Source organism: Malurus melanocephalus, unplaced genomic scaffold (genome assembly GCF_030028575.1).
Source record: "Malurus melanocephalus ecotype Western Australia unplaced genomic scaffold, MMel_1.1 scaffold_381, whole genome shotgun sequence".
Classification (NCBI taxonomy): domain Eukaryota; kingdom Metazoa; phylum Chordata; class Aves; order Passeriformes; family Maluridae; genus Malurus; species Malurus melanocephalus.
The window spans coordinates 542,214-563,551 of NW_026623613.1; the positions used below are offsets into that span (position 1 = coordinate 542,214).

Below are 21,338 nucleotides of genomic sequence, written 5' to 3' on the forward strand. Positions count from 1 at the left end.
GGCACAGGCTCGGTTCCCCGGCACAGGCTCGGTTCCCCCGGCACAGGTTCGGTTCCCCGGGCACAGGCTCGGTTCCCCGGGCACAGGTTCGGTTCCCCGGCACAGGTTCGGTTCCCCGGCACAGGCTCGGTTCCCCGGGCACAGGTTCGGTTCCCCGCACCGCAGCACAGCCCGTGACTCACGATCTCCTCCCTGCACCGAGAGCCCGGGCAGGAAATCTGGGTGGTGCTCAAGTATTTGCTCATGGGACACCACCTCATTCCAGGCGTGTCAGGGATGAGTGGGAGATTGTGTAAGCTCCTGGGGAGGGGGGATCTCCGAGAGCTGCCTGCCCGCTGCTCGCTCGGGCTCCCGGGAAGAGAATCCTGCCTCTGTGCTGCTCCCGTGGCACTCAGGAGCAGCATCCATCTGCCCSAGCCCCGCAGTTTACACCAGGAAAGGGCAGGGATGGAGTAGGAGGGATGATTAACGGGATGTAAASCACAGGTTGTAGCAGGCAGTGATGCTTTGATGGTGATGATGRCGATGAATGCACTGCTGGGGCTCTTTGGCTCTGTGATCCCTGCAAWCAGAAGGGGCTCTGCCAGGGCACAGCAATCCCCTTCTGTTTYGCTGATGTGCATTCCAGGCAGCAAAGCTGAGGCACGGCCGGGAGATGCTGCCAGCCCAAAACCCCCGCGGCAGCTGAGAGCTGCTTTGTGCAGGCCCACGCTTGGGAAATGAAAACCAAGRAGGAGCTGGGAAAAGGGGGCAGGAGGATGCTGTGACCAGGAGTGCTGGGGTTGTGCCTCCCCTGCAGTCACTCGGGCTGTGGTCASTGTGGGCTGAGGTCACTYCAAACAGGAGTTGTGGCACCCGAGWGCTTGGCTAGGGGTGAGTGTAGCACTCACTGGCACATTGCAGTCACTTGGGGCTGTAATAAATGAACGTCCCAGCAGCTGTTCCAGCCTTTGGAATGAGCTGTGGAACAGCTGGARCCACCATTAGGAGCTGGAGCAAGGACAGAGCCATTCAGGGAATCATTTCCTCGTCCTTTGCTGGATTCAGGGGTTTGGAAGGAGAGCACTTGGCTGAAGGGTGAATGTGGTGGCTTTGCTGCAGGACATCACCTTTCTCACACCCCTCTCCAGCTGCCCCCAGCCATGCCCCACTGCTGCTGCTCCAGCTCTTTCCTCTTGATCTCAGGCACCGAGCCTGGGCTGAACTTTGTCCCATCAGCAGCATTCCGAGGGAGGGCTCCATCCCCTGTGATGCTATCRCTCCACACCCTCCTGCCTCTGCCCACATCCTGGCAGCGCTGWGCTCTCCCTGCCTGCAGGGCAGGGCCGGCTCTGTCCTCAGGGGCAGATGCTGTTAGAAACAGCAGGACACGAGGACAAAGGTGGCACCGAGGTTTGTGCTTCCTTGTCCGCAGGGAACCGTCCCGTGCCGGGCTGGGGGGTTTGGATCCGGCTGTTTCTGTGGGGTTTGGATCTGGCTGTTTCAGCAGGCTCGGGGTGCTGGTGGGATAAGGGCTGTGGTGGCACTGCCAGCTGTGTGGTGGCACTGAGGTGACAGCAATAGGGAATGGCCTGTGGGGATCTTTGGTGAAGCCTCACTGGGGTGCCATGGCCTTGGGAAATGAGGATCACAAAATAAACTGAGCTGGAAGGGACCCACCAGGATCATCGAGTCCAGCTCCTGGTCCTGCCCAGGACACCCCAAGAACCTTACCCTGTGCCTGAGAGCATTGTCCAAACACTCCTCGAGCTCAGACAGGCTCAGTGCTGTGACCACTGCCCCGTTCCACTGCCCAGCCACCCTCTGGGTGAAAAACCTTTTGCTGATACCCAACCTAAACCTCCCCCAACTCAGCTGCATGCTGTTCCCCAAGCTCTGAAAACACAACAGCAACAGCCTGCACAGCACCCAGAGGGGCCTGTGGTCTGTGCAGGAACTCTGTGTCCTCTGCAGCCCATCCCAGGGTGGCACTGGGCTCTCCAGAGTCCCAATGGGCCCAGCTCTGCAGAGCTGCACATGGAACAGGATGGCAGCTCTGGCTCGGGCTGAAGGGCCACCTGTGCCAGCAGCCAGGGCAGGCACCCAGGGAATCCTCCAAACAGGGTGAGCACGTTGTGCTGCCTCTGCAGGGTGCTCCTCGGCCTCCAGCCATCTCTGGCTTTGGGTCTTCCCAGCCCAGATGTGGTGTTGGTGCATTTGGGAACCCTACAGAAGGTTTTGTTCCTTTTTCTATTATTTTTTTTCTCCCCTCTGATGCTTTTTGAATACACATGTGGTCCTGAGCACCTGCAGCAAGGAGTTGTTCAGATGAACACATCAGATGGGTGCAAAAACCCAAAACCCCAAACTGCTCAGGGCTGAGCTCTGGCCTTCTCTTGGCTGAAGGCAGGAGCCAGACACTGACCATCTGTGCCCTTGGCCACAGCTCAGACTCTTTCCTGGAGACCAGGAGGGCATGGGGGAAAGCCTGCAGGACCTGGGGCAGGTCCTGGGTGCTGATGGAGTGGCTGAGCTTTGCTTTCCCCACCCACCTGCTCTGCTGTCCCCTCTCTCAGGTCCTCCACAAAYGAGCTGGCCGTGCTCATCTCCTGCATGCAGACAAACGCTGACCAGGTGGAAAAAGACATCCTGGAGACTCAGTCCAAGCTCCAGCAGGTCAGTCATGGCCGAGGGTGGTGGGAGGGTGAAAAGCTTCGCCTGGAAATGCAGAGTCTGGGACAGCAGGTCAGGTGTCTGCTGGTGCAGGTTTGGGGGCTGACTGGAGGCTGGGGAGGAACAGACGCCCTGCAGAGCCTCCCAACCCCTGGGGCTGCATCCCGGGGCTGCATCCCATTCTATCCTGGTGCTTTGTGCTTCCCACAGCCAAGGCAGCACAGCTCTGTGCCTCCCAGCAAGCTCAGAGGATGCCAGCCTGACCCACCCAGCCCCTGGCAGGGCTCCAGGATTCCTCTGTGGTCAGTGTGKGGAGGATCCAGAGCCTCTGCACTGACCAAGGGAAGTGTTGTGAGGTCTTTGTGGTCCAGCCAGGCTTTTTCTTCTGTCTCCCCTGGTCTCCAGGATTCCAGCAACCAGCAGAAGAACAAGGCTTTTGAGTTCCAGACAGAGAATGCCAGGAACCTGAAGGAGGCTGAGACCCTGCTGAAGGATCTCTTCCTGGACGTGGACCGTGCCAAGAGGCTGAAACACCCACAGGCTCCTGAGATAGAGAAAGAGTGAGTGCAGGGGAGTGACTGGTGCAACTGGGAACCCCCCAGGATATAGAATGAACTCCAATCCTTGCCATGAGTGGTGGTTTCACTCTTCTTCCCACTGAGTTTAGCCTTAAAATCAGCTTTTCTGCCAATATATTATAAAGATAATGGTATTCAATAATTCAAAATGAAGATATTGGTATGCAAAGATATTGGCTGCCAGAGCAGTTGCCCAAGAGGCCCCAGTCTTTTGGGACCTCTTATAAAAGGTACCAAAAAAATGCAGAGCTCAAATGTAACCCCCTCTCAGGGCAAATCCCCCTTTCCTCTGCCTTTCCTAAAATAAATGCCTTTGATTTGGGGCAAGCACAGGGTCGGACATGGTTGCTGGAGTGGGAGAAGAGCTGCAGTTGCCTTCTGGTGCTTTGCTCACCTTCAGCTCCAGCCCTTTTATGCAGAAATCAGGAGGGGAGTGTCCCAACAGGGCAGGCACAGCTCTGACCTCCCTGCAGCCTCCTCCTGGGCTGTAATTCCTGAAATATCCCCAGAGATGGAGAATAGCGGGACAAGGGTTGGACACTGCTGAAGGAGTTCAGTGCCACAGGGGGACAGCAAAGTGCTCTGGGTCTTGCAAGTGAATTCTGGGCTCCACAAAGCCCCTCTTGGTTCTCCTGCTCCCCCACTGACACAGGGACCTGTGCCTTTCCCCCTGCAGCATCCAGCAGCTCCACGAGCGTGTGACGCAGCTCTGCGCCGAGTACCGCGCCCTCTACGAGCAGCTCCACGTGCCCGAGGTGGGGCCCAGGGTGGACTGGGCCAGGATCCTGGACCAAAAGATGGTAAAAGCAGCTGGGTTTGGATTTTATCTCCCACCTTCACCAGGCCAGGCAATGTTTGCTGTTGTCTGTAGGGCTGTGCCAGCCATTGCATGCTCAGGGATGTTGGGGGTAGTGGGAGTCATTCAGTGGCTCTGGATGGGAAAAGGACTTTTCTCCCCACTCTGGAGCACCCTCTGGACCAGCCCCTTCAGATTCAGAGTTGCCAGAGGGGGATGAGGTGGAGAACCCTCTGTGGGGTGAAAGGATGGAGAAGGTGGTGTCTCCTAGGACTTTACAGCCTTTTGAGGGTTTCACACCACAAGGTTTGGGCAYGTGGAGTGCCCAGATTTGAGCCAGTTTGGATTGCATTGAAAGCTGGATGATAATTCAGTGCATCCAATGCACATCACCGTGGGCAGGGGGCTTTCAGCTCAGGTCTGCACCCCAGGTTTACATGGCCTGGTTATCTTTGGCTGGGGAAAGGCAACCAACAGCAATCATGGGAAACAAGGAGAAAACCCCCTCCCTTCCTGTCAGAGACCAGATCTCTTCAAGCCCTGCCAGCAGTGCCTGGGGTTTCTCCCCCAAATGAATCCTTTTGCTTCAGTCCCTGCCCCGACTCCTTTTGCACAGAAACAAGTCACTGCAGGGCAGTACGGCCCCGGCATGTCGGAGCTGGAAAAGCAAATCGCCGAGCACAACATCCTGCAGAAGGAGATCGAGGCCTACGGGCTGCAGATCAAGAACCTCCGCTCCGGGGTAAGGCTCCGTCTGTCCTCTGTGTCACCTCACTGGGACCCTGACCCTGTGCCACATCTGCTCCTCCTCCTTGTGCATGGGGGGCCAGGGAGGCGGCTCCTGTGTGGTTTCTAAATCACATTCCATAGATCAGCTCATCAACATCCACCACTTGTTTTGCTAACACCTCTTTTTATCTTTTTTTTTTAATTTTGTTTTCACCTCCTTGGTCTTGGCTGTGTTGCAACCCAGGACGTGGCAGATTTAAAAAGCCAGTACAAGGACTTGCTGGTAAGCTTCTGGGTGGTTTTCTGGACTAATGGGGTCTTACAGCAGAGTAACACCATCCCTGAAAGGCAGGGAATGTCCAGCTCAGGGCAGGAGCTACCCCTGGGCTTGCACAGTGAAGTTGTGTGCCTCACRTCATTTCCCCATTTCCTCTCATCCTTGGGATGGGTGTAAATTAGGAGCACTCTTGCTGCCCTCAGGGCAATGAGAGTGAGATCCACGTCTCTCCAGCGTGGGTCACGGATCTGCAGCTGCCTCTGTGTCCCTGAGCACAGGGATCAGAAAGCACCAGGAAATCCATCCCAGCCCACACACTATTCCAAATCAGGGTTGCAAATGTGGAGGCTTGCCCTGATCCCAAACAAGGGCTCTGGAGAGGAAATGAGCAGCCAGAGCAAAGGAGGTGGCCAGGAAGAAGGTCCTGGGTTCAGCCAGCTGGGCTCATGAAGGTTAATGCCAAAAATGGGTTTTGTGGGAAATAAACAGAACTGGGACTGCCCCGGGCACAGCCCACACCGGGGAGTCTGGTTAGACAGACACATCCTGTCTGTGAGCAGGGAAGGGGAGAGCAGCCCCATCAGATAAGAGCAGCGGTGGCACATTCTCACCGAGATCTCTGGGAATCTCCCGCTGGATGTGCAATGGGAGTGTGGTCCTGGAGAGGAGGAGGAGGAGGAGGAGGAGGAGGAGGGGAAGGGGACTCACCAGGCTGAGCTGACGCTGTCTCTGTGCTCTCTATGGACAGAAAGCTTCCATCTGGCGGGGGCAGAGCCTGGGCAGCCTGTACCACCACCTCCAGGGCTGCACCAAGGAGCTGAGCTACCTGACAGAGCAGCAGACCAAGATCCTGAAGCAGGACTGGAGTGACCAGATGATGGATGTCCAGAGTGTGCGCCGCGAGTACGAGGTGAGCTCCCAGGGTGGTGGTGTGGCCTGAAAGGCTGTGAAAAGCTGTGAAAGGCTGTGAAAAGCTGTGAAAGGTTAGCCAAGGGGGGTCTGCAGGCTGCACCCCAGCCCCCTGCACATCCACCACCAGCCCTGAGTGTGGGGCTCTCTGAAACCCCCCTGGGTCCAGGCTGGAATTAGGGATGAGCTGCTCTGTGTGACCCTCCAGCCCTCTGAGCTGGCACTGTTGGGGTCACACATTGGAGAGCTGCCAGGGAGGGTTTCCATGGTCAGAGAGAGGGGAAGGGCTCAGGGCCACACCAGTGCAACACTCAGTGACTGCTGCATGTTTGGACCAGGAAAATGAGAGGAATAATCGCTGAGGAAAATGCTCTTTGAGCAAATGCCCTGATGCTTTCTGAGACCCAAGAGTGTCTAATTTGTTTTAGCTCTGCCTAACCCCTTCTGTTTCAAAAAACACATGAAAAAGCAAAGAAATCTGTGTTTTGGGAGCCTTATCTCTGTTATGTTGGGGTTGGGCGCCCAAGGAGACCACTCCATGCTCCCTGCATGTTCCCAAGGTCAGGAAGTTTCTCTTCCTTTCCAGGATTTCAAGTCCAACGAGCTGCTCAGCCAGGAGGAGTTTGTGAACCACCTTCAGGACGATGGGGACAGGATGATTGAGCTGAAGCACCCAGCCATCAAACCCATCCAGGTAGGGAGAGGGGATCTCTTCCCAAATCCCATGGGAGAATGAGAGAGTTTCTGTGCATCAAGAGCCAGGAAATGAATCAGAGAGACCCCTTCACCTCTCCTGCAGTTATGTTACAGTCCCTGTCAAGGGGAGTCCCTGCTCAGGCAGTGCCTGGGCACAGCTTTGTCTCTGCTTTTTCTCTGATATCTGGAACTTCTGGGGAAAGGAGAGCAGTGGTGAGGGAGGCAGGACCAGMTGGAGCCCGCTGAGATGTGCTCTGTCCCACCACAGGCTCACCAGGAAGCCTTGAAGAATGAGTGGCAGAATTTCCTGAACCTCTGCATTTGCCAGGAGAGCCAATTGAAAAGCGTGGAGAACTACAAGAAGGTAAAAAGGGAATTAATGGACCAGAGTGGGCAGGCTGGGAGCAGGGAGATCAGAGGGATGAGTGTGGGAAACACTTTTCTTGTACCTACTCAAGGTATTTTGGGGAAACAAAATCTTTTGGAGGTGCTGGGAACTGAGTGACACCCCTGGACTTGAGGACAGTAATTCCCCCCATGCCTGATGGTTTTCCTGCCCACACTTCCAGTTCCAGGATGATGCTGAGGCTGTGAGCCGCTCCCTGAAGAAGATGAGCTCTGACCTGGACACCAAATACAGCAAATACAACAAAGACAGCCCTGGGGTGGTGTCAGATCTGCTGCTTCAGCTGGAGGTGAGCCCTTCAGGGCTGCTGGCACCAGCCAGACCCAGGGAGTAAACCCAAAGTTWAAAACTCCCCAATAAATGACAGAGGGGAAGGGAGGAGGTGGGTGAATACCCCTACAGGGACAGCTCTGTGCCAGGGAGGGGGAGCCCATGGAAACTCCAAGTGCTGAGTCCCTGCATCCCAGAAGATCCACACTGCTCACACTGCAAGGCAGCGACCCCTGGGATGGCACTGTCCCCRTCAGKGACACACAGCCAGGCCCCAGGTCACCGGCAGAGTGAAGGAGAAGTGCAGGGAGGAGCCATGTGCTGTTCTTAACATAAAACACTGGGATTAGAGGCCAGGCAGAGTGTGAGTTGCTGGCATCTGGGCAGGAGATCCTCCCATCTCCTCACCACTCTCAGGAGTCAAGGGCAAGGAGGAATAAAGAAATCTGACCTCAGGGGTGAGATGCAGATAGGAAAGGAACATTTGCCCYGGAGAGAGAGAGGGGACATGTTCAGCTTTCTGTGTCTTTCTGAGCATGCAACACGTTTTGCTCTCGAGAGATGCTGGAATCTTGGTGCTTTCTGACACTGGAACTCAGCCACCTCTTGGCAGATCTGTGTTCCATTTMTGAAAAGGAAAACTTCCTCAGGATATTTGATATGACAGCATGGGTTCACCTAAGGTAACTTGGGCTGTGTCCTCAAGAGCAGATCTGCTGTGAGCAAAGGAAACTGAGGAGAGCATTGATGATGAAAAGGGACATGGAGGGATGGATCTAGAATGGARAAACTCCCAACTTCACCCCACAGGGACAGATAATCAATCCCAGCATAATCCCTGTAGTGTGACCCTCCCCTTCCTTTTCATCCAAACCACTGTCCCCCTGTTTTTGTAGAGTGAGGAGAAGGCCTTGAAGCAGGCAGAGAAGAGCATCACTGACCTGAAGAGAAGGAGCAAAGAGATCAGCCCTCTGAAACTGCGCAGGACACATCCCTCCCAGCCCCTCACCCTGGACACCCTCTGCGACTGGGATGCTGGAGAGGTGAGACTGGGCTAGCAGCACCCTCACAAGAGACAGAGAGCTGGCTTCTTCTCTGGTTGCCCCAGATTTTGGCTCTGTGGTGGGAAGGACTCTCCTAATGGCAGGAAGCCAAACCTTTCTCTGGGTTCTGTGTCCTCTCCCAGGTGCAGCTGACCACAGGGGACAAGTACACCCTGAAGGACAACAGCAACCCCGAGATGTGGGTGGTGCAGAGCAGCACTGGTGTGGTCCAGGAGGCACCTTCTGCTTGTTTCTCCATCCCTCCTCCTGACCCTGAGTCCATCGACAAGGTCAACAGGTGAGTCTGTAGCAGACATCCTGACCCTGAGGGACACTCAGGTCATAGCCAGCCTGGCTACCTTGGCTGCAGACAAACAGCAGCTGGGGTCAGGCCTCTCAACCATCTGCCACTCAGCCCCTCCTGGAGTGGGATTTTTCCTGCACCCAGTTATYTTATCCAAGTGCCTGCCATTCCTCAGCACCCCTGAATACTGCACAGACCTCAGTGTCAAAGTTTTCTGGCAGCCAGGCATGATTTCTTCACCCAAACATGTGACTYGCATAGGTTTGACTAAATTCATTGCCGAATCAGTCTGGAGCTTGGGACTTGCCAAACAGGACAGAGCTATCTGTGGTATCTGCTCTCAGCCAGCCCCAGCTGGAGACTGGGAAGTGCTCCCTGAGCCTGGGTTTGCTGCCTGCCAGCTCCTGCCATTCCCACAGGATGGGGTGGTGGTGCAGGGAGGTTGGCAGAGCCTCTTTWATCAGGGCCCCGGGTGTTTGGGGAAATCTGAGCTGCTCAAGGGCTGTGGAAAGGCCACAGCCCAGACTCGGAGCTATGTGGGCATGCCTGGGGTGGGAGCTTGGGTTCCTAGTTCCGTGGGAGCGATTGCTTCATTGTGTTGTTCTTCCTCAGGGTATCCCCCTCCTTGCACATCCCAGATTATTTAATCCTTCAGATTTATGGGTTTTATGCGTGTTTTAAGACAGGAATTCAGTTCTGTCTGGGATAACAGCAGCCAGGCAAGCTTTAGCACGTGGTGTTTAGCGGGAAAAGTCCATAACAAGGATGAGACCTGACCTGGTCCTTCCTGTTACCCCTTCTTCTGGTTCCATCAGCTTTTTCTCACTCAGAAATATTTTTTTGGCCTTCCGGCTCCTACAGATGCCAGCTCTAGTTTCACTAGGCAGGAACCATCCTTACAAGTGAGACTCGTTCTTTCTTTTGCAGAAGCAGCCAACTTGTACTCACTTCCTGCAAGGCTGCAAAGCTCTGCAGCCATATGAAATAAACTTCCAGCTTTGATAGCTTCTACTGAGAGCTGGAAACAATGGGCTCCATTGGAAGAACTCAGGAGTTCAAGCCAACCAGCTGCTCTTGCTGCTGTTCCCTTTCCTAAGGGATGTCTCTGGTTTGCAGCAATTTACAGGCTCCCAGCCTTTGAGGACACCTTGCCTTGCCTTTGAGGACACCTTTCCTTGTCTTTGGAAGGTGCTGCTGTGCAGGGCTCTGTCAAGGCTTGCTCAGCTCTGTGTCCCTTCCTGGCTGATGCCCCTCTCTGCTCACAGGCTGGAAGGGGAGCTGAACACGGTGAAGCAGAAGCGAGCGGCGGTTCAGAGCAGCCTGAGACGCAGCCAGAAGGAGCAGGTCCAGCCCAGCCAGCAAGGTTTGTCAGCTGGACAGTCCAGCCCTCTCCAGAGCCCTGGAAACAGAGCACGCACCCAGGGTGGGCAGAGGCACCTGCAGAGGGAGGGTGTCCTCTCCTCCACAAACAGCTGACAGGATAACCTGACTCCTCTCTGCAATTCACTCAAAGTCTGCTGCCCTTCTCAAGCCTCTGAGATTGACCTCCAGCTCCATCAACAGCTGCAGGTTGTTTAGGGTTGCAGTGGGATGTGCCTATCCAGAAACCTTAATTACCAAACCTGCTTTGCAGTTCTCTTCCCTAGCTGGGGGCTGTGGCTAAATCCCAACCCTGGGTTATCTGTGTTATTCCCACAGCTGTAGTTCAAAGGCTCCCAGCAAAGCTGAGAAGGGATGTGACTACATGGCAGCACCTGCCTTTGTCCCTCCTTTGGACTTGAGCTTTGGCTCGCCATGGCAAACCTAAAACCTGGGGATTAACCTAAGCCTGTCTCATTGCAGCTCTGTCCAGGAGCCCTCCAGCAGTGCAGGATGATCCCCAGGCTGACCGGCTCCTCAGCAGCYTGGATCGTGTTGGCAAGGACCTGGTGCAGGTGGAGAAGGAGGTTCTGAACCGAGTGAGGTCTCCTGTGAACTACAGTGACCCTACAGATGACCTTGGCAGGAGGATCAAACAGCAGCAGGTGAGCTGCAGCGCTGTGTCCTTGGCCCAAAGGATGACAAGGAAATAACACAGGAGATGAGAGGTGGTGCTTCAAAGGAGAAGCACARTTCAAGGGTTTGAACCCTTGAAAAGGGACTGAATCAAACCCTCAGGAAATGCAGGCCCTTCCCTTGGCTCTGGAGCAGGAGGGTCCATTTATTTCAGAACTGTGATCCGGGTGCCTGTCAGGGCAATGCTGTCATCCTGCACTCTCCARTCTGTAACAAAAAGTCTAAGGAATAAAGGGAATTAATTGAAGGACCAGCTTTGGCTCAGCTGATGGGAAAGTACAGACTGGTAAATGTCAGTGGGACAGGAAAAGAGGCAGTGCCCTGGAGCCCCTCCTTTCCTCTGGGATAATGTCAGGGTCTGCAGTATTTCAGCTGGTTACATCTTCATCTGTGGGTATTTCTCTGGCCCTGGCAGCAGGATGGGCTCGGGCAGGTAGGTTTTTTCCATCTCTGTCTGTTTGGATCTCTTTCCCACACCCTGCCACTGCCAGACAGCCACAGTGTGCACGGGGCTGAGCCCCAAGGGGCACCGCACCCTGAGCCCCACAGCCAAATCCACCCCTGAGGGAGACACATTTCCACAGCAGAGCTGTTTATGACTSTGTTGGGTGACTCTGCTTCCATCTGCTGTGCCAGGAAACAACAAAGAAACTTGAGAACCTGGGGGCAGCCAAGGATGCCTTGCAGAAGGAGTGTGAGACCTACCTTTCCAAGAAACCCASCAGCACCTCGGCTTCCCAGCTCCCTGTCACGCTCAACACCCTCAGGAGCAAATACAACGATGTCAATATGCTCTCCAGCCTGTACAACGAGAAGTGAGTGGTGGGGAGGAGGGAAGGGAGATTTCAACACAGAAGCATGGCAGAAAATGCTTTTGATCTCTCTGGGTGTCGGTTGAGGTCCAGCACAGGTTGGAAACCTCCCATCCATYATCAAAGGCATCTCTGAAGGAGTTCCTGTGAGTAATTTGTGGTCAGATCCCCCCACTGTGGAGAATCCACTGCAATGGGTGTGTGTCCCAGCTCTGCTCTKTGGTGAAATGCAGCATATCTGACTSGTGAGCAGCATGACAGGGCTGTGAGTGCACATTGCCTCTTSTCTGACATGGTTTATAGTAAGGTGAAACATCCAAAACCAGGGAGAAAATGAGAAGATTGGGTTCTTCTGTAGCTAACCTTGTCCTGTCATTTTCCCTTTTCCCAGAGCTAAGGCTGCCCTGAACCTGGAGACTCAGATTGAGAACACAGACAAGATTGTCAGCACATTTGAGGCCAAGCTGGCTCAGGACAGCATCATTCCTGCATCCCCCAATGCCCTGCAGGACCGGGCTAATGACCTGCAGGTAGGGGAGCATCAGGATTTTTCTTAAGGATGGGGGATCCCGAGCTCAGGGAGCAATGTGGAAGGAGCTGGGCTTTGATGATTTCAGCACCTCAAGGCGCTGATGATGAAACTTTTTTAAGGACTTGTTCCTTGAAGGTTTGATGTTGGTGTTGCAGGCTGAGCTGCTCTCACTGGGCAGCACAACTCTGTCCCTCTCAGGTTACCTTTGGGGTCCCTGAAATACAGGATGTCCYCCTTATCAGCTCATCRRTGTTGCTCTGCCTCACACCCATCCYTAACCTTTCCCTCTCTTCATCTCCTTGCCCCATCCTCGGCACCCACAGTGACCTGATTATTCACCTTCCCCAAAACTTCTCCGTGCACAGTCCAACCCACTTTGCTTTGAGTAAACCTCACTGCTCCACCTCTCCCACCTTGCAATGGAGAGCCTGACCAACCCCCAGCTCCTGCAGCTTTAAGGAGGGGGTTTGGGTGTTGCACTGACCCTTGGAAACCCAGAGGTGCCTTTTTCCCCCTGCAGAAGATGAGGAGGGACCTGGTGGCCCAGGAGGACTGCGTGCTGAAGCTGAACCGGGCGCTCAAGGATGCCGAGCACAGCTGCAGTGCTGTGCAGAACAACTTCCAGGAGTACTGCCCYGACCTGCCCCGGCAGAAACGGGAGGTGCAGCTCCTCAATGACCGCTACCACGCCGTGGCTGACCAGCTGGATCAGCGGTGAGGGRCTGTGGGGTCATCTCTGCTCCTCTTGGCTGGGGTGGACAGGCAAGGGTCAGAGCCTTGAGTGTGTTCCTCATTGCAGGAACCTGATCCTGACCCCTGTCCCGTCACACTGAGGACCAGCTGTGTCCTGCTGTGTAGTGCCACCTTCCCACATGGAGCACTGGCTTTGAGATCCCAGAATTTCAGTTATCAGTGGTCACCCCCTTGTTTTTTGTCATCTTGATGTTTGTTGTGGTGACAATTTCACCTTAATGTCTTCCTAGGAAATTGCACGTGAATCTTTGCCCTTCCCCTTAATGTTCCTTTCCACCTCTGTGCTGTGCAGAGAGAAGACCCTCAGAAATATCAGCCTCAGCTACCAGCAGTTCCAAAACTCCAATGAGAACCTGATGTTTTGGATGAACAACCTACCCAAGCACCAAGTGAAGACCACGGATGGGCCCAGCCAGATCAATTACAAGCTGCAGGCACAGAAGGTGTGGTYCGGGGAAAGAATGGTCTGTAACTTTTGAGGGATGGGGCAATTTGCTTGTGAACAGCRCATGCAAAATAGTACCAGACAGCTCCTTTTTGGGTGCTGCCCCATCCCAGGGAATGAACCAGAACAAGGACTGCAGCCCACAGATGGTGTATCTGGTGTATCTCAYCTTGCTGGGTTTATCTACAGTGCTGGTGTCCTCTCCTGTCACCTCCAGGCTGAAATCCTCTCTGTGGAGAGGACACTTCAGATGCTGAAACACTGCACCTTGGGCTGAGATGTTGCATCTGGGTCCTGCRTTTTTCTCTCCTTGAGCAGATTCTAAGCTTGCTAGCTCAGATGATGAGTTGTGGAGGTCTCTGTGTTGGCTGTTATTTCCATCATTTGTGATAAATCAGYGAGGCAAGTCCTGGGCAAGTGATTGCACTGCTGAGATATCTGAAAACCCTGGAGACTCTTCCTAAATGTCTTCCTGTTCCCACCASTCCCTCAGCTGAGCTGATTCTCTAGGCTGCAAGGGTATTTCTGGGCAGCTGGGTTTCAGTGTGACCCTAACAGCAAGTGTGTCTCCTGCAGAGGCTGGTGCAGGAGATCCAAAGCAAGGAACCTGAGAAGAACGCCCTGGTCAGGCTGTCCCAGAACGTGCAGTCCACACTCAATGTAAGGATGGGTTTTCCTGTTTTTCCCATGTATCACTCGCTTAACATCTCCCCCAAGAGATTGACCTGATTCTCCTGTTTCTGCTCTGAACAGGACTATGAGCTCGAAGCAGGCAAGTACAGCTCTTCTCTGGATCCTTCCCTGACAGACTCTGCTGCAAAGAGGCTGCGCGTGACCCCCCTGCAGGAGAGCATCCAGGCCCAGGTAAAATGTTCAGATGAAGGCATGGAAACCATCATCCAGCTCCTTACCATGCCCCAATGTCCTCTGCAAGGCCTTGATCTACTTTAACAGCCACTGCTGATTATGGTCCTAATCCCAGGGTTGAAGTCCTCAGGGATCCCTTCATCCACGGGGAGAGGGGAATGTGAGATCCCAAAAGAGGGCTGTGCCTGGCAGCTTGGCTGAGATTGGTGATGCTGCCTCCTCACCACAGTGTATACGAAGATGGAACTTATAGGGGAGCTGTGTGGGGGCAGGAAGGAGCCAGAACTCCTCTCTGCTCTTCCCAGTTACACCCCAGCTCTCCTGCATCACCTTGGGCTGTTCATCACCTGCCATCCATGTGTGGCCCAAGGTGATTTTGGAAGTCTGGACCATGTGCAAGCCTGCAGGCATTCAAATAACAGGGACAGGATCTCCTGAATGAGTCCTTAGACTCTCTCTCTCTAGAGAATCATTAATGTGAGGACTTTAATCCCTGGAATTGTGCAGCACACAAATCTCATCCTGGTGAAAGAAGAAGGTGTGGCAGATTCTGCCATGYAACAGAGCTGTGTCAGGGTGAGGGGACAAGGCTCTCACCACCTTTTCTTTTGCAGGAAAATGATGTCACCAAACTCTACATGGAGCTGGCAGCAGAAAATCAACAGCAGCTCAGCCGGCTGGAGTTTGCCAAGAAGGTTGTTGACAAGGTAGCAGCCCACAGCTCACTGCAAGATTGGGGTTCACATCTGCTCAGCCTGGGATCCCCCACCCCTCCCCAGGGCTCCACATCCAGGTGTGAGGAAGGACAGGAATGGAAACCCCTCTGAGAAAAAGACCTCAAGAAACCACAGTTTTGCTGACACTGATCTTGGGTTGTGACTCTCATCACCTCTATGGGCCCTCAGCTCCTTACTGAAGCTGTAGTTCATGCTTGGGAAACAAGATTAGGACTTCTAAATGCAGTTCTCATCTATAGCTAAGATGTTCACAATGTTCACAGACTGAGAATTTCAGATTTGTTTGTGGGTGTGGCTGGAATTTGGTGCCCACAACCTTCTGGAAGCACTTCAGAAGGATTTTTAGACTTTTCTAGGGTTTGAACAACCAGTAGGAAAGGTCTCAGGACTGGGTGACTTTTAGTGGGSTCAGGAAGGACAAGAGATTAATCTGGGGACTGGCTGTGATGCTTTCCCTTGGCTACAGATACAAGAAGGCAGCACAAAGCACCTTTGTGGGCTGCTGCAGCACCTCCACCTCAAGGGGAAGACACACCAAGCCAGTTGCTTGAGATGATGGAATTATGTCCTCATTTTCCATTTACAAACAGCCTCATCTGAAGGGGGATTCTCTGCCAGTTTTGTCACTGTCATTTAAAAGATCTCTGAGTCATCTTAAAAGAGTGACTTGGTTTCCCTGCCTTTTTTTTTAATTTTTTTTTTTTGTTTTTCCCTTGCAGAAGGAAGTGCATGAGGACATTGAAGCTGTGCATGAGCAAACCCAGAAATCTGAAAACAAAGCCGCAACAAGCAGGGAATCTGAGGGGTTGAAATCACAGCTGGAGGAGGAAAGAAGGAAAGCGGCCAGGATCGAAGAGGACCTGGAGGAACACAGAAACAAGCTACTGATGCTGAAAACTCAGAAGCCCATTGAAAGAGTGGAAGAAAAGGAGGTGATTGAATACTGCAGGGACCCACAGGTGGAGAGCAACCTGTCAAGGATGGTACAGCAGATTGAAGAGGAAGGCAAAAAGAGGCAGAGCCTGGAAGAAAACATTGATGTGATAAGCCGTAAACTTGCCCAGATGGAGAGTGAGAAGAAGGTCRCTCCTGCCCAGCTCCTCACCAAAGAGATCACAAAAATTGAGAAGGATCCAAGCCTGGATGGCCAAGCAGCCACTCTTCGGCAGGAGATCAAACGTCTCCAGGAGGAAAGCTTGGCTGCTGCTTCTGAACTTGAGCAGCAAAAGAGGGAGCTGCACATGCTGGAGCGAAAGCAGCCCAACATCCGAGAGAAAGTGGTGGTGAAGGAGCTCATCAAACTGGAGAAAAACCCAGAAATGCTGAAGTCTGTCAGGACCCTGCAGTTACAAATCGATGAGGAATCCTTCAAAAGAAAGTCTGCAGAAGAAGCRATAGTGAAAGTGAAGAACAAGATTGAAGAGGTGGAAAGACTGATTGAAACAGCAGAACCCAAAATTATTGTGAAGGAGGTGAAGCAGGTAGAGCAGGACCCGGAGTTGTTGAAAGAGACTTCCAAGCTTAAAACTCTGATTGAAGAAGAGAGGAGCAAAAACTTGGCACTTACGAGTGAGTTGGGAGAGCTGCAGAGCCAGTACAGCATCGCAGAGAAGCAAAAACCCAGGATAGAGGTGAAAGAGAGGGTCAACGAGATCTTCATGGTGGACCCTGAAACCGAGCGGCAGATTGCACACCTGAAAAGGGAACTGCAGGAAGTCACTCTGAAAAGGACAAAGATTGACAGTGAGGTGGAAGAGGCCTTAGCAGAGCTCAAYGTCCTCAGGTCGCAGAAACCAGAGGTGGAGTTCAAGGAGGTCATYGAGGAGGTGGTGAAACATGAGAAGAGCCCGGAGATTCTCAGAGAAATTGATAGGCTGAAAGAGCAACTGAATGAACTTGTGAACACCAACGGCAGGACCCAAGAGCAGCTCATTAGGCTGCAGGGTGAAAGGGATGAATGGAGGAGGGAGAGATCCAAGGTGGAAACCAAGCTGGTCAACAAGGAAGTGATCCGATACGAGAACGATCCGCTCTTGGAAAAAGAAGCCGATCGTCTGCGTCAGGAGGTGCGCAACATGTCCCAGAAAAGAAGAGCTGCAGAGGATGCCATCTACGACCTGCAGAATAAATACATGCTGCTGGAGAGGCGGAAGCCGGAGGAGAAGGTGGTTGTTCAAGAGGTGATTCTGACCCAAAAGGATCCCAAGCTCCGAGATGAGCACAGCAGGCTGAGACGGAGTCTGGATGAGGAGGTGAGCAACAGGCGTCGCCTGGAACGCGAGGTGCAGCAGGTTCGTGTGCTGGTGGAAGAGCAGGAGAAGCTGCTCAACTTCCAGGAGGATCGAAGCAAGAGGCTTGCCCTGGAGAAGGAGATGAGACAAATCACGCTGAGAATAAAGGAGCTGGAGGAGAGCCCAGCCCCAGTGCAAGAGAAGATCATTATGGAAGAAGTGGTCAAGCTGGAGAAGGATCCAGTCCTGGAACAGTCTGCCAGCAACCTGCGCTTGGAGCTGGACAGGGAGAAGATGGAGGTGCTGAGCTTGCAGAGAGAATGCAAGAACCTGCAGGTACAAGTTGATGTCCTGCAGAAAACCAAATCCCAGGAGAAAACCATCTACAAGGAGGTGATTCGTGTGGAAAAGGACAGAGCGCTGGAGAGTGAACGCGCACGCATCTGGGAGCTGCTGAGCAGGGAGAGAGGAGCCAAGCAAAAGGCAGAAGAGGAGGTACGGAGGCTCCGGGAGAAGATYGAGAGAGCTGAAGGCATGAAGAGGACATGGGCTCGTGAAGAGACAGAGCTGCAGAAAGCCAGGAACCTGGCCATCCAGGAGAGAGCCAGCCTGGAGAGTGAACTGCRGGAGCTGGAGAGGCAGAAGCAGCAGAAAGTCCTCTTCCTTCGGGAGGAATCCAAACTGCTCAGCCAGCGGACTGAGAAYGACAGGCAGAAGAAGAAGCAGCTGGAGCATGAGTTTTCCCTGCTGGAGGCAGACATCCTGAGGGAGAAGGACCAGATCTACAACAAGGAGAGGTTCATTCGGGACCTCCAGTCAAAGGTCAACCGTGAAGAAATCAATCATGAGACCCAGATGAGAGAGACGAACCTCTCCACCAAGATCTCCATCTTGGACCCTGACACAGGGAAGGACATGTCCCCYTACGAGGCCTACAAGCGAGGTATCATAGACAGAGGCCAGTACATCCAGCTGCAAGAGCTGGAGTGTGACTGGGAAGAAGTCACMACCCTGGGCCCAAATGGGGAGATCTCACTTCTCCTTGACAAGAAAAGYGGGAAGCAGTATTCCATCGATGATGCGCTGAGGCTGAGGAGGATCACAAAGGAGGAGTACCAGCTGTACCGGGATGGAAAGATTCCCATCTCAGAATTTGCCTTGCTGGTGGCTGGGGAAACCAAGCCTCCCTCCTCCCTCTCGATTGGCTCCATCATCTCCAAATCCCCRCTCACATCCCCCACCACCCACCAAAGCCAAACCTTCTTCCCCCCAGCCCCGCAGAAGGGCATTTCTGATGACACATCCCCCATCGCCGGGGTGTAYGACACCACCACCGACACCAAGTACAACATCAAAACTGCCGTTGCGAAGAAGCTGCTCGATCCCATGACAGCTCAGAAGCTCCTGGAAGCCCAGGCTGCCACGGGGGGCATCATAGACCTCATTTCTCGGGACCGCTTCTCGGTCCATAAGGCAATTGAGAGGGGGCTGATCGACAGGACCTACATGCAGAGACTGCTCAACGCCCAGAAAGCTTTCACGGGCATCGAGGACCCGGTGACCAAGCGAAGGCTGTCTGTGGGGGAAGCAGTTCAGAAGGGTTGGATGACCAAGGACAGTGCTTTCCCCTACCTGCAAGTGCAGCATCTGACTGGGGGGCTCATCGATCCCAAGAAAACAGGTCGCATCCCGGTGCTGGAAGCTGTCCAGACAGGGATGATAACGAGCAACCTGGCCAACAGGCTCCAGGATGAGTCCAACTATGAAAAGGATCTCATTGACCCTGTCTCTAAAGAGAAGATAAACTACAAGGAGGCCATGGCCCTCTGCCAGAAGGATTCTCTGAGTCACCTCCTGCTCCTCCCAGCCGCATCAGAGGGGTATCAGCGGTACCACCAGGCGAGCCGCTCCCCCAGGCTCTCRCGGTTCAGGCATTGAGTGGATTCAGGCACATTCTGGGGCTGGTTCCTTCAGTTCATTCCTTCAGAACACCTCTCCCCACGGAGGCAGTGGGCTCACAGGAACGGAGCATCTAGCATTTAGGACTGCCTACTCTTCTCTTTTAGCTACCTGCTTCCCAACACAGCTCGGCCRTGCGAGGAAGGGARCGTGGTCACGGGCCTGCCATGGAGGGGATCCCACAGTCCCTGGGTGCTGTTCCCTARTCAGCCCAAAGAGGGGTTGATGCTGAGAACTCCAGGGGCAGGGGGTTTAAGTGTGGTTATGCCCAGAAAGGGGGAGAGCCAAAGTGTTTTCCAGTTGGGTGATTCTGCATGCAATAAACATAGCAAGTGAGTGTCTKTGGCTGTGTTGTCTCTGCAGGCTGTGGCTGAAGGCACAGCTGCTCCTCCCCCATGCCATCCCATGTCCTGCAGCCCAATCTACAGAGGGTTTGCAGACTCTTGCTCTCCCTGATCTCCTAGCACTGAAACCCCTAAAATGTCCTTCTGACTGTGAGTCCATATTTTAAAAGATTTTGTTATATTTATCATTGAAAACCAAGGGGACTTTGCTTCCCGGTCATTCGGACACCTCTGAAAGAAGGACTTGAATTCCAAGGGGGTGCAGTCCCACCCAACAGTACCAGAAAATCAGCACTTGCTGTTTCTTTAGGTGARCTARAAGTTACTTCTCTGTGTAACTTCCWCCACTCAGTCCTTCCTGAAGCAAGSCAGCCTCATATCCTAGATGCTCTTCCCTAGTATCTGCCYTATTGTGGAGCATCCCCTGRTGTTATGGGATGAGAAAAATTACGTTYTATTGACATCAGCTCTGCTTTCCCCTCTCTTTTAGCTGATGCTATTCAGGAACTCCAACCTACCCCCAATAAMCCCCCTCCTCTGCCCACCAGAGCAGCAGCACAGTCTCTGTTTCCATAAAGCCTAGCTGGAATTTGAAGTCTGGACACCAGGAAGAAACTGTTCCCACTCTGTCAGGCTCAGCACACCCAGTTCCCATTACCTTCCTGCTGGTAGCTCGTGCCCAGCATTTACAATCCGAAACTCCAGTTTTCCAGTCAGATCTGCCCAGGCTCTGTCCCAGGCTMTGTCCCAGGCTCTGCAGGGTCTCTGCCTGGTGGCTGCTGTTCGTGGCCATCTCAGCTGCCATGATCAATGCTGGATGATTTGTTGGCTCACAACAGGGAAAACCATTGCACACAGCATGGAGCATCCATTCCCAGCCTGCTTCCTCTCAGTAAAACACTGCTGGTCTGGACCAGCAGCAAGGGCTGGAGCTGGGCTGTCCTGGACCATGAGATAAACTCAGCCCACCAGGCCTTGAAGCACAGGAGCATGGCCAGGTGAGGATCCTGGCCCAGCACAACCCAGGCACCCTGGAGCAATGCAGTCCCCAGGAATCCTCGGGCCCCAGCTCTTCCAAGGTCTGGGAGCAGCTTTGCTGTGCCCTGGTTTTGCTCCCCTCGGCTTGCTGAAAGCAAGGAGGATCCATCAGCAATGGAGCTGTTACCTTTCCTGCAACCCAGCTCTGCCCAGCCTTCCTCACCTGACTCTGTGAGATGATTCATGGTTTTGGGGAATACTCTGACCACAAGACTTGGAGTTCTGGTGATCAGGCAGTCAGTTAATCACTTTGGACAACGTGCTCCCTAACTGCGTGGTGGGAGGGATTTACTGGGATTGGGTGAAGTTTTAAGAGATGATGAGAACGCTCATCAGCAGTTTTGTGTAGTCTGAAAAACACTCACTAAAAATCCTTTTGTTTGCTACCCAGTGCCCCTCCTCTGCACAAGTAGCTCGTGCCATGTCCTGATGTGTCCATAGGAAGCACCACTCAGCCACTGGGCTCTCCCCAGAGCCTGGCTGTCTGGCAGSATTGTGAGTGGCTCAGGAGGAGGCAGGCAGGACTTTTCCTCCCTTCCCTGGCACAGGGTGATGGTGCTGCACTGTGGCTTTCCCTGAGCAGTTATTTCAACACAGCTGCTGTTGGTTCCCTTTGCTGTCTGTGGAGTTGATAATAAATGTTTAAAATTAAGTCTGCTGCTTCATTTTATTTTGGCTAGGTGTGTTCGAGTGCTTTTGTTTATGTTTCTGGACTGGATGAATATCCTTGTTATTTATTCCTTACTGCAGATGTTTTAAAAACAAAATGAAAATGAAACTCTTCTGCAAACAGTTCGTCTGGTACAACACGAGCAATGTTTGCATAGAGCAAACAGCAGAGCATTGACTTTACCATGTGTATGCAAAGGCAGGGAAATTATTCCCACAGCAGAATTCATCCATGT

The 21,338-nt window shown here is 53.4% G+C and overlaps 1 protein-coding gene across 1 annotated transcript in view; it reads left to right on the top strand.

Moving 5' to 3' along the window:
• The window catches only part of EVPL (envoplakin), a 25,312-nt gene extending 4,254 nt beyond the window's left edge, over nucleotides 1-21,058 (top strand). The window contains exons 2-22 of the mRNA XM_057378959.1: nucleotides 2,556-2,655; nucleotides 3,058-3,212; nucleotides 3,907-4,030; nucleotides 4,643-4,768; nucleotides 5,000-5,038; nucleotides 5,781-5,942; nucleotides 6,528-6,635; nucleotides 6,906-7,001; nucleotides 7,207-7,332; nucleotides 8,210-8,356; nucleotides 8,500-8,654; nucleotides 9,926-10,023; nucleotides 10,503-10,684; nucleotides 11,352-11,530; nucleotides 11,919-12,057; nucleotides 12,580-12,773; nucleotides 13,105-13,255; nucleotides 13,834-13,917; nucleotides 14,011-14,121; nucleotides 14,739-14,831; nucleotides 15,581-21,058. Coding sequence (XP_057234942.1) covers nucleotides 2,556-2,655; nucleotides 3,058-3,212; nucleotides 3,907-4,030; nucleotides 4,643-4,768; nucleotides 5,000-5,038; nucleotides 5,781-5,942; nucleotides 6,528-6,635; nucleotides 6,906-7,001; nucleotides 7,207-7,332; nucleotides 8,210-8,356; nucleotides 8,500-8,654; nucleotides 9,926-10,023; nucleotides 10,503-10,684; nucleotides 11,352-11,530; nucleotides 11,919-12,057; nucleotides 12,580-12,773; nucleotides 13,105-13,255; nucleotides 13,834-13,917; nucleotides 14,011-14,121; nucleotides 14,739-14,831; nucleotides 15,581-19,030 — 6,019 coding nt within the window. The 3' untranslated portion in view covers nucleotides 19,031-21,058. The remainder of the gene's footprint in view (nucleotides 1-2,555; nucleotides 2,656-3,057; nucleotides 3,213-3,906; nucleotides 4,031-4,642; nucleotides 4,769-4,999; nucleotides 5,039-5,780; nucleotides 5,943-6,527; nucleotides 6,636-6,905; nucleotides 7,002-7,206; nucleotides 7,333-8,209; nucleotides 8,357-8,499; nucleotides 8,655-9,925; nucleotides 10,024-10,502; nucleotides 10,685-11,351; nucleotides 11,531-11,918; nucleotides 12,058-12,579; nucleotides 12,774-13,104; nucleotides 13,256-13,833; nucleotides 13,918-14,010; nucleotides 14,122-14,738; nucleotides 14,832-15,580) is intronic.
• Nucleotides 21,059-21,338: the final 280 nt, after the last annotated feature.